At 39.3% G+C, this 12,419-nt stretch overlaps 1 protein-coding gene across 5 annotated transcripts in view; it reads left to right on the top strand.

Annotated features, from left to right (window-relative positions):
• The window catches only part of LOC139752666 (uncharacterized), a 58,817-nt gene that overhangs the window by 9,297 nt on the left and 37,101 nt on the right, over nt 1–12,419 (top strand). Inside the window, exon 2 of one of the 5 annotated variants that reach the window (XR_011713556.1) lies at nt 399–495. The exons of 1 other annotated variant lie outside the window; for it this stretch is intronic. Coding sequence is in view for 1 of the 4 variants with exons in the window: in XM_071668429.1 (XP_071524530.1) it covers nt 399–410 (12 nt within the window). In the remaining 3 variants the exon portion in view is untranslated. The remainder of the gene's footprint in view (nt 1–398; nt 496–12,419) is intronic. 3 more of the 5 variants (XR_011713558.1, XR_011713557.1, XM_071668429.1) reach the window with 3 other exon arrangements.

Here is a 12,419-nt window from a genome sequence, read left to right as displayed (position 1 = left end):
TTTATCTTATGGATAATTGTTCTCATTTCAATGGAAATATAACATGCAAAAGTAATAAGCATTCTACCTTGAATATTATTTCCACAAACTTTGTAACACAATTGGTCTTGTAGTTTGTTGATAGTGTCATATAATGCTAGAATGCTTCTGTACTTGAGTACAAGTAGTGAAAAGTAGGTAGCAGTGTATTATAATACTGAAATTATTCAAAAAACATTTTTGAGATAACTACAAATTGTATTCATATTTGAGATCCTCTGAGTGGAATTATTATATGTAACTTCACATTGTTTGTTGACACTGGTATGATTACAAGCCAAGAATATATAAAAGAATTTGAACTGTGCAGTATTTAAGAACTTTATATATATTATAGATTAATCTTCTTTTTTTTCCAGTTCTGCAAGATGGTACGGTACTTAGTAAGAAGAATAAGTATATGGATGTTCTGAAGATTGTGGAGCTTCCTTCCACTGAAGTCAGCTTTTTATTTATGTTTGTATACTGATATTGAAACATGGCTGGTGGGTAGGAGGCATTGTTGATAATGAGTCTTTCAGTCCAACTAGGTTTAGAAATGCTGTCTCACATTATAATTCATCTGAATGACTGTGTTGATATTTCCTCAAAGAACTCTTAAGTGCCTGACCTGTAAAATTTTGACTTTGTTTTCCGATATTTTTTTTTGAGATGCAAGTTTTCTTACTTGTTCGAAGGGGAATTTGCAAAGCTGTCATGAGATGGTGAAATTTTTTAAGTTGGGTGGGATTTTTGCTTTTTATTGTCTCAAGTTTATTAACTCCATTGTTTTACTTGGTGACAGTATGGAACTTAAAGTTCAGCATCTGGCTACCATATCATTGTCACTTTAGTGAACAACTTTAGAATATTGACAAAGAGTATTAACTTAAATACCAAGTGTAAAGTAAATTAGTTAAACAAATAGATAAATATTACCGTGAATATTGACTTACACTATGGTATGCACTTTTCTCCTCTTTCCATAACTGGAATTATGCCCAGTGCGATGAGGTTTCAGTTTAGATTGGAAACTTCTGAATGTTGACGATTTTTTTCAACAGCAGACATAATTTGTTACATGACTTACAGAGTTCAGGACTTTTTGTTTTAGTGTTTTGAAATAGATATAATGGAATCATTTTAGAATGTGGAAGAATGATCTTTTCTTTGAATTTTATGAAGATGATAAGGTAAGATAGATTGTTTTCCTTTTAGGCTTCTTATAATCACATAAATAACAAGGCATTTTATGTGAAATACTTGCTTTGTGAAAAGTACAATATTATCATTGTAATACCAAAAGAATATATGATATTGTGTGTTTCATCAAGAAGCAGAATTAGTAATTATAACATGAATGAAAGGTACGAAAAGATTTTAATTGATTGTATAGGACCCCATTTGTGGGGCTCCTGCAACAGTGCGTCATCCCCTGTATACTCCGTTGCTCCCATTTGCTCTGTTCCCTGCATGCATTACACCATCTTGCATGTTGAGGCCATAAACCATCAAAGCATCTTTTGCTCCATCTCTCCACCTCCTCCTAAGTTTCTCCCTTTTCTTTGATCCTTTCTCTTCTGATGTCTATACCCTTATATTCATCTTTCCATACTCATCCTTTCCTTATGTCCAAACCATTTCAGCACAATCTCTTCAGCTCTTTCATACACATTCCTCTTATTACCACACCTCTTATCATATCATATCATATTCGATCAACCCATCCTACACCATATGTTGTCCTCAAACATTTCATTTCCAACACATTCACCTTATCCTGTACATTCTTGTCTGATGCCCATGCCTCACTTCCATATAGCACTAGTGAGACATATCATCAGACATGCCTATCTTTGTTCTTAAAGAACAGTGACCTCTCTTTCAACTGATTCCTCATTGCACCCAAGATCTTGCCTCCTCCCCCATCCTATGGCCCACTTCAGTACCCATGGTTACATTTGCTGCCATATCCTCTCTTAGGTATCTAAAACACTCACACTTCCTCAAAATTCTCTTCATTTAGACTCACACTTCAAATAATCTTTTTTCATTGCTAAACTCATTAACTGTTCTTATTCACATATGCTCTCAACTTTCTCCTTTCACGTGCTCTCCCAAACTCAGACACTACTTAAATCTGCCACCAACGCTGTATTTTAGCAAACAGAAAATGACTCACCACCAGTTCCCCCACCCCACCCTTAGCAGATGCTTCCTGGATTGTGATGGTATAACTGGAAGACATGGGGTATTCATTGAGGTGAATAGGAAGGGTGAACAGCTTGTGGAGTTGTGTGCTGAAAAAGGATTGATGATGGGGATACCTGGTTTTAAAAGAGGGACATACTTAAGTATATGTGGGTGACTAGGACAGATGGTAAGTGGGCATTATTAAATTACATAATAATTGATAGAATTTCAAAAGAGAGTCTTGGATGTGATTGTGTTGAGAGGGGCAGCTGGTGGGATGTCTCATCTTTACCTCATGGAGGAAAGGATGAAACTCTATGGAGGTTTTTGTAAAAGAAGAAATTATGTGAGTTGGTGTTAGTGTTAGAGGAAGACCACCTGTGACATGCAAAACTCTATAAAGTGAGAAAAATTTGTAATAAACTGTGTTATAGACATTGGGGGGAGAAAGACTGGAAGGGGTGAGAGAATTTGAGTATTTAGGAGCTATCATGGGTAAGTTAGGTGAAAAGGAAGGGGAAATATCAAAGAGAGCAGTACAGGGTAGAATAATGAAGGGTAGAGGTGTATGTATAGAAGTGAAGAAAGGATTAATTGGCAATATAGTCCTCCCAACCCCAACATATTTAGCCAAAACACAGACATGGAATGAGTCTCAGAGGTCAAGAATCCAGGCTGTGGAAGTGAGCTGTTTGAGTGGATCATGTGGTATGACTAGATGCAATGAAGAAAAAGATAAGGTCGTGTATGAGAGCTTTGGTTTGGCAGGCATGGAATGCAAATGAAATGGATTGTGGAGTGTTAAAGTGGGTGAAATGTAATACTTTGAGTTGGTTTGGGCAAGATGGGAAGTTTACAAGGAGAGTGTATGACAGTACAAATAATGGGGCTGACTTGAGAGAACAATCACCTGTGACATGAGGAACTAGTATGGAAAGAACACAGGAAGGAGAGAAATGGGGAATAATGTGTGGAATGGTGTATGTGAAGGAGGCATGTAAGGACAGAGGTAAGTGGAGCATCTTTTGTTTAGGCCAACCCCTTGATGAAAGTTCCTGGAGGGAATGGGCATCAAGGATATATATATATATAGATAGATAGGACATGGCAGCTCATCCTCAGGTGTTCCATTACTGGCTTGGGTAGGGTGTGCAGGCTCGGGTTGCCATTACTGGTAAAGGGCTGTCCTCGTATAAATGTAGTGTAATGGGCTTTTTAGATGGATTTTATGTTTTGTAAAATGTGATTTGCATGAAAATAAGAATAATTTCACAAATTTCTGGTGAGATGATTGCAAATTCCTTTGGACTTGCATTCATTGTAAGAGCTGCACAAAGTGAACAAGAGCATTTTATACGTCGGTTGGTACATTTATTAAACACCATTTAACGTAAAGGGATGTAAGATTAGGTTTATATGGGCATTTTTTTTTATTCTTATATTTTACCCCACACTCATTTCACTCATTGTCCTGCCCAATTTTTAGGAACATATTTTAGAATTATCAAAGTTATTGGAAGTTAGACCCCAGTGGCTAGAGATATTACTTTAGTTTCTGCTCTAGATACCAGGCTGCTTGTATGCTTCTGCTGTCAGCCATACCAGATAATACTCACAAAGCTACTGCATTACATGATTGATATGATTACTGTGTGGTCATTGTCAGCTCAAGAATGGGCAGTTGTGATGTTTGTTTCCATATGTCACAAAATTTTAGATCTCCTTTCCCCTAAATGCTTTTGTTAACTACTGTGATCTGCCCTTTGTAAATGGCAAGTTTTCCTTTTCCTTTAGAACTAAAAAAGTATTTTTCCTCTTCATTCTTTATCCTCTCTGTAATCCATGTCACATTTTAGATAAGGCCGAGCAATAGTTTGAACTTTTATCCATGACTCAAGCCATCAGTATAGAAAATGTAGAACAAATTGTTTGATATGATTTTCAACAGTGCACATACATTAATACTGAAGAAGAAATAGTTTGTTATTGTGAACAGTAAAACCCCTCAAATCTGGCACGTCTAGATCTGGTTCCATATGAAAACCAGTTTTTTACAAAGTAATACATTTAGAACTAACTGATAATCCTCCATACTATTAGGTTAAAAGTTGCCAAGGACAGTGCCCAACCATCTTCGACCCTCAAAAATTCTTTTACTTCCACCTCAGCCCAGCCCTCACTTCTCTCTCACCTCTACCTATGTAAACATCAACCATTCACCTTTACACATCTCACTTTCAAATTGGATTCAAAGAAGATAATATGGTAAGTAAATATAAAGTACACTTTACTCTTCATTTCATATTTCTCAGTTTCATATATTTACTTATGTAGAGCAATTGCTGTGTAAGAAACAAAACTGTTTATGAAAACAAAATCAAGTTGTTTTACTTAGTGACAAGCTATGCAAGGAACAATGTAAGGCAGGGTTTTGTAATTAGCTTTGGTTTCCAAAAACTGGGAGTTTCCAAAAATAAGCAGCTGCTAGGCCTCATAGGTGTGAGGTTGGAGATTCTGCTTTCTTTTTATTTCCCATATTTGATATCCCCAATATTATGTATTTTATGCCTCATTCAAAATTTAAAGTCTTACCATCAGCATTTAAAGTTATTACCAGAGTGTACATTTTTCATATGCTCCAGCATGATAAAGCATTTGCCAACTTATGGCATTATTTTGTATCATTTTTTTCTTTCATGCTGCATTAGAGAGGTAGCACCAGGAACAGATGAAGAAAAACCTTTTTCTCAAATCCATTCTTTATCTGTCATCTGTAATGCACCAAAACCTTAGTCCCCTAACCGTGAATAAACCTCAGAGGCCTTTCTGTGGTTTGTCTCAGCTGCTTTGTATACCCAGGTTCAGTCAGTTGATTACCTTTCACCCCCTGTACTCCACATTGATCCAATTCACTTTTTCTCCTGCACACTATTCACCCTTCTGCATGTTCTGGCCCTGAGCAGTCAAAGTCTATTTCACTCCATCTTTCCATCATACCCCTTGTCTTCCACATTTTTGACACTTATATCCTCTTTGTCAATCTCTCCTCTTTCATCTCTCTATATATTTAAACCATTTCAATAAACCCTTTTCAGCTCTCTCAACAATACTCTTTTTATTACCACAACTCTCGCAACCTATTATTTATTACCTGATCAACCTCCTTAACCTCACATTTCCTTTCCAACACATTCACCCTCTTCTGTACATTCTCATCTTTAGCCCATACGTCATATCAGTACAATATCATTGGTAACACTGTATGTTCAAACCTACCCATTTTTGCCATCCAAGATAATGACCTCTCTTTCTGCACAGTCCTCAGTGTTTTCAGAACCTTCACCCCCCTTATCCACCCTAAGACCCACCTCTTTGCTTCCACAGTTCCATTGCCGCCGTATCCAGTCCCAGGTATCTGAAACACCCCACTTTTTCTAATGTATCTTTATTCAAATACATCCCAACTAACATGTCTCTTTTGCACTGCTAAGCCAAATAACCTTGCTTTTATTCACATTCATTTACAGCCTCCTCCTTTCACACACATTTCCAGACTCAGACATCAATGTCTGCAGTTTCTCACTTAAATTTTCCATAAGTACTGTCTTATAAGCAAACAAAAACTGACTCACTTCCTCCAAGTTTTTTCTTTTCAAACACACCCCAACTAACCTGTCTCTTTGCACTCCTAAGCCTAATAACCTTGCTTTATTTACATTTACTCTCAACTTCATCCTTTCACATACACTCCCAAACCCAGACACCAACTTCTGCAGTTTCTCATTTACATGTGTCACCTGTACTGTGCCATTAGCAAACAACAATCGACTCCCTTCCCCGCCCCCCTTTTACAAACTGCATACCAGCCTTGTCCTTCAAGACCCTTGCATTTACCTCCCTCACCACCCCATCCATAAACAGATGAAACAGCCATGGTAGCATCATACACACCCATGCTGCAAACCCACTATCACCTGGAATCACTCCCCCTCTTTTTCTTCCTACTTGCACACTTATTGTACTTTCATGATTAAAAACTCTTCACTGCTTCTAATAGCTTTCATCCCTCATCATATATTCATAACACCTTCCACAAAGCATCATCATCATCATTATTAATATTATTGTATTTTTTTTTTTTTTTTTGCTGTCTCCCGCGTTTGCGAGGTAGCGCAAGGAAACAGACGAAAGAAATGGCCCAACCCACCCCCATACACATGTATATACATACGTCCACACACGCAAATATACATACCCACACAGCTTTCCATGGTTTACCCCAGACGCTTCACATGCCCTGATTCAGTCCACTGACAGCACGTCAACCCCGGTATACCACATTGATCCAATTCACTCTATTCCTTGCCCTCCTTTCACCCTCCTGCATGTTCAGGCCCCGATCACACAAAATCTTTTTCACTCCATCTTTCCACCTCCAATTTGGTCTCCCACTTCTCCACGTTCCCTCCACCTCCGACACATATATCCTCTTGGTCAGTCTTTCCTCACTCATTCTCTCCCTGTGCCCAGACCATTTCAAAACACCCTCTTCTGCTCTCTCAACCACGCTCTTTTTATTTCCACACATCTCTCTTACCCTTACGTTACTTACTTGATCAAACCACCTCACACCACACATTGTCTTCAAACATCTCATTTCCAGCACATCCACCCTCCTGCGCACAACTCTATCCATAGCCCACGCCTCGCAACCATACAACATTGTTGGAACCACTATTCCTTCAAACATACCCATTTTTGCTTTCCGAGATAATGTTCTCGACTTCCACACATTCTTCAAGGCTCCCAGGATTTTCGCCCCCTCCCCCACCCTATGATCCACTTCCACTTCCATGGTTCCATCCGCTGCCAGATCCACTCCCAGATATCTAAAACACTTTACTTCCTCCAGTTTTTCTCCATTCAAACTTACCTCCCAATTGACTTGACCCTCAACCCTACTGTACCTAATTACCTTGCTCTTATTCACATTTACTCTTAACTTTCTTCTTTCACACACTTTACCAAACTCAGTCACCAGCTTCTGCAGTTTCTCACATGAATCAGCCACCAGCGCTGTATCATCAGCGAACAACAACTGACTCACTTCCCAAGCTCTCTCATCCCCAACAGACTTCATACTTGCCCCTCTTTCCAAAACTCTTGCATTCACCTCCCCAACAACCCCATCCATAAACAAATTAAACAACCATGGAGACATCACACACCCCTGCCGCAAACCTACATTCACTGAGAACCAATCACTTTCCTCTCTTCCTACGCGTACACATGCCTTACATCCTCGATAAAAACTTTTCACTGCTTCTAACAACTTGCCTCCCACACCATATATTCTTAATTATTATTGTTATTGTTATAATTATTTTTTCAGTGTTATGATATTATATGATTCAGTGCAACAATCTTGATATAGTGTGGGCACCTAAATCTCAATTTTTTTTATTATAATGCGACATGTTGCGATATGTGATCCTAGCTGGCCATGTGTTGTGGGGTGTCTATGCTATGCATGCCATGCTACCTGTATCAGTTCTCTGCATGCATTCATAGAGTAAGGATGCATCCTTTGTTGCTCATAGGTTGCTACACTTATGCCCACTTGAACCAGTCATCACTGTGCTTATGTACCTTGCAAGTACTTCTGCTGCAAGTGAGCCTGTTCAAGATACAGAGACCTCTTTCAATAGAGCCTCTTGTTTTGGATTTTCTTTTAACAGACATGAAAAAAATATTTATGTAATAAGTATGCTGTATTTTGCGGTATATAGCATGCACTTTTTTTGACAATATATGATTAAAAAGTCACCCTGCATCAACTACACTGAAGGTCAGTTCTGGTGTGACTGTAGCACTGGTACTAACCTGAATTTCAAGTGCCATCATATGACAAATAGGATCTCACAACCAATGTATTTTATACACTAGTACATTGTAAATGATCTTGAATAATTTATTTTATACATTGAAATTATCACTGCATTGCTGATGGAACACACTCTATGCAATGCTCTAAATGCGACTGAGGATGATTTAGTAAATTGCCTCCACCATATGTACCTGAGGAGCTTGGCTCCTCTACCTGTATCTGAGAAACAATGTTCCTCACTTCCCTTGCCAGTGTCTAAGGAACAAGGCTCCTCATTTGCCACCAGTACCTGAGGAGCAAGGCTTCTTGCTACTCCTACCAGCACCTGAGGAACAAGGCTCTTATCCTTCCCACCAGTATCTGAGGAACAAGACTCCTTGCCTCCTCTGATAGTATCTGAGGAACAGTTTTTGCATACCTTGCCTTTGTCTGAGGAACAAGACTTATTGCTTCCCTACTATTATCCTACGAACAGCACTCCTTGCCTCCCCATCAGCATCCTAGCTATAGTGCTCTTTATTTCCCTTCCCAGTATCTGAGAAACAAAGCTTGCCTCCCCTACCAGTATCTGAGCAACAAAGCACTGTGCCTCCCCCACCAATACCTGATAATGGATAAATATAATGTTGTAAGCGTTATGTTTACTTTATTTCCATTATTTACTAAAAATTTTGAGCATATTTCATGTTTTATTTTTTAGCCCATGATCCCTAACCCCCTTATTTACATAGAAATGGATGTCCAAGTATGGCATGATTCTTTACAGCACAAAAGTTTTTGGTACCTACCTCATGTTATATCTCGATCCTGCTGTAGTATTATCATTATTTTTTCATACTTCCCCATTTCCCACGTTAGTGAGGTGGCTCCAGGAATAGAGAGAAATAGTCTCATTTGTTCTCATCCACTCTTTAGCTGTCGTGTATAATGCACCAAAACCACTTACCCTTATTTGCAATAAGGCTTCACAGAACTTTTCAAGGTTTCTTCAGACTTCTTCATATGCCAGGGTTCAGTCCATTGACAGCATGTCATCCTGTGTATACCACATCACTCCAGTTTGCTTTATCCTGTAAATTCCATATACCCTCCTGCATATTTAGGCCCAGAGCATACAAGACCTTTTTCACTCCATTTGTGGATAATACCATTTTTCCCGTAAATTCAGTAATGAAGGTAATTGGTCCATTTTGACTTTTTTATGGAGGCAAAACCATAAAGCTTTTATATGTTATTAATTTTTCTTTAAGGCAACATCTGATTGTAGGAATAAAGTAAGTGAAGAAAATTGTAAATACGGTGTTTATACTCTGATGCCTGCAGAGTTACATGAACCTTGTCAAGTGTAAAGGGTTTCTTGATTCTTACACTCTTAATAATGAAGTAATTGTATATGGTACTTGACACCCTTCACAACAGTGACAAAATATGGTTGGCTAGTTTCATAACTGGCAGCCATAGCAGGGTCACTCACAATGGCCTTAACTCAAAAACACTTAAACACTGCAATGGAATCTCAAGAAGCAGTTCTTTCTCCGACCCTCTTCAAGTCTCTTTCTGCATGACCTCCCATTACCTCAAGCAAATCACAGCATGAAGGCCATTTCATGTGCAGATGTCTTCACAATCACATCACAATGACAGACAAAGAAAAGGCTTTGTTCAATCATATTCATTTTGTAGTTGTGTGTAACGTATCAGAACCATTGCCCCTATCCACATCCAGGTCCTACAGACCTCTCTCTGGTGTTCCTGGCTGCTTTATGTTCCCTTGTTCAATCCACTGACAGCACAGTGCCCCCATGTAACACATTTGTCCAATTCAATCTATTCTATACACACCTTTCATCTACCTGTGTGTTCATTCTCTGAGCATTCAAAATCTTATTCGTTCCATCACTCCATCTCCACTTAGGTCTTCTCCTTGCCTCATCCACTTCTTACAGATTGATCCTCCTTGTCAACACCTCGTTCATTCTCTCCATTTGTCCAACCATTTCAGCACTCTTTTTATTGCTCTCAGCCATACTCATCATATTTACCACACCTCACCCTTTCCCTATCATTACCTCCTCGAGAAACATATGTTATTATGGATGGGGTGGTTAAGGAGGTAAATGCAAGAGTTTTGGAGAGAGAGGCAAATTTACAGTCTGTTGCGGATGAGAGGACCTGGTAGGTGAGTCGTTTGTTGTTTGCCGATGATGCAGCTCTAGTGGCTGATTTGAGTGAGAAACTGCAGAAGTTGGTGATTGAGTTTGGAAAAGTGTGTGAAAGGAGAAAGTTGAGAGTAGATGTGAATAAGGTTAATAGGTTTAGTAGGGTTGAGGGGTGAGTTGATTGAGATGTAAGTTTGAATGGAGAAAAATTGGAGGAAGTGAAGCGTTTTAGATATTTGGGAATGGACGTAGCAACGAATGGAACCATGGAAGTGAAAGTGAGTCACAGGGTGGGGGTAGGTTGAAGGTTCTGGGAGTGTTGAAGAATGTGTGGAAGGAAAGTTATCTCGGAGAGCAAAAGTGGGTATGTTTGAAGGAATAGTGGTTGCAAGGCATGGGCTATAGATAGGGTTGTGTGGAGGAGGGTGGATGTGTTGGAAATGAGATGTTTGAGGACAGTGTGTGGTGTGAGATGGTTTGATACAGTGAATAATGAAAGCGTAAGAGAGATGCATGGAAATAAAAAGAATGTGGTTGAGAGAGCAGAAGAGGGTGTGTTGCAATGGTTTGGACATATGCAGAGAATGAGTGAGGAAAGGTTGACAGAGGGAACAAGGAGAAGCAGGAGACTGAATTGGAGGTAGAAGGATGGAGTGAAAAAGATTTTGAGTGATTGGGGCTTGAACATACAGGACAGTGAGAGGTGTGCAAGGAATAGAGTGAATTAGAACGATGTGGTATACTGGGGTCAGCGTGCTGTCAGTGAACTGAACTGGGGCATGTGAAGTGTCTAAGGTAAACCATTGAAAGTTCTGTGGGGCCTGAGTGTGGAAAGGGAGCTGTGGTTTTGGTGGCTTATATATGACAGCTAGAGACTGAGTGTGAACGAATTTGGCCTTTGTTGTCTTTTTCTTGCACTACCTTGTGCGCATGTGGGGGAAGGGGGTTGTCATTTCATGTGTGGCGGGATGGCGATGGGAATGAATAAGGGCAGACCGTATGAATTATATATTTTTTTTTTTTTTTTTTTTTTCCAAAAGAAGGAACAGAGGGGGCCAGGTGAGGATATTCCAAAAAAGGCCCAGTCCTCTGTTCTTAACGCTACCTCGCTAATGCGGGAAATGGCGAATAGTTTAAAAGAAAGAAAAAAGATATATATATATATTTATATATATATATATATATATATATATATATATATATATATATATATATATATATTTTTTTTTTTTTTCATACTATTTGCCATTTCCCGCGTTAGCGAGGTAGCGTTAAGAACAGAGAACTGGGCCTTAGAGGGAATATCCTCACCTGACCCCCTTCTCTGTTCCTTCTTTTGGAAAATTAAAAAAAAAAACAAGAAAGGGGAGGATTTCCAGCCACCCGCCCCCTCCCCTTTTAGTCGCCTTCTACGACACGCAGGGAATACGTGGAAAGTATTCTTTCTCCCCTATCCCCAGGGATAATATATATATATATATATATATATATATATATATATATATATATATATATATATATCTTTCTTTTCTTTTTCTTTTATACTTTGTCGCTGTCTCCCGCGTTTGCGAGGTAGCGCAAGGAAACAGACGAAAGAAATGGCCCAACCCCCCCCCCCATACACATGTACATACACACGTCCACACACGCAAATATACATACCTACACAGCTTTCCAAGGTTTACCCCAGACGCTTCACATGCCTTGGTTCAATCCACTGACAGCACGTCAACCCCTGTATACCACATCGCTCCAATTCACTCTACTCCTTGCCCTCCTTTCACCCTCCTGCATGTTCAGGCCCCGATCACACAAAATCCTTTTCACTCCATCTTTCCACCTCCAATTTGGTCTCCCTCTTCTCCTCGTTCCCTCCACCTCCGACACATATATCCTCTTGGTCAACCTTTCCTCACTCATTCTTTGCATATGACCAAACCATTTCAACACACCCTCTTCTGCTCCATCAACCACACACTTTTTATTTCCATACATCTCTCTTACCCTTTCATTATTCACTTGATCAAGCCACCTCACACCACATATTGTCCTCAGATATTTCATTTCCAAAACATCCACCCTCCTCCATACAACCCTATCTATAGCCCATGCCTCACAAACATATGATATTGATGGAACTACTATTCCTTGAAACATACCCA

Source organism: Panulirus ornatus, chromosome 13 (assembly GCF_036320965.1).
Source record: "Panulirus ornatus isolate Po-2019 chromosome 13, ASM3632096v1, whole genome shotgun sequence".
NCBI classification, from domain to species: Eukaryota; Metazoa; Arthropoda; class Malacostraca; order Decapoda; family Palinuridae; genus Panulirus; species Panulirus ornatus.
This window is presented reverse-complemented; position numbering and strand designations above follow the sequence as displayed.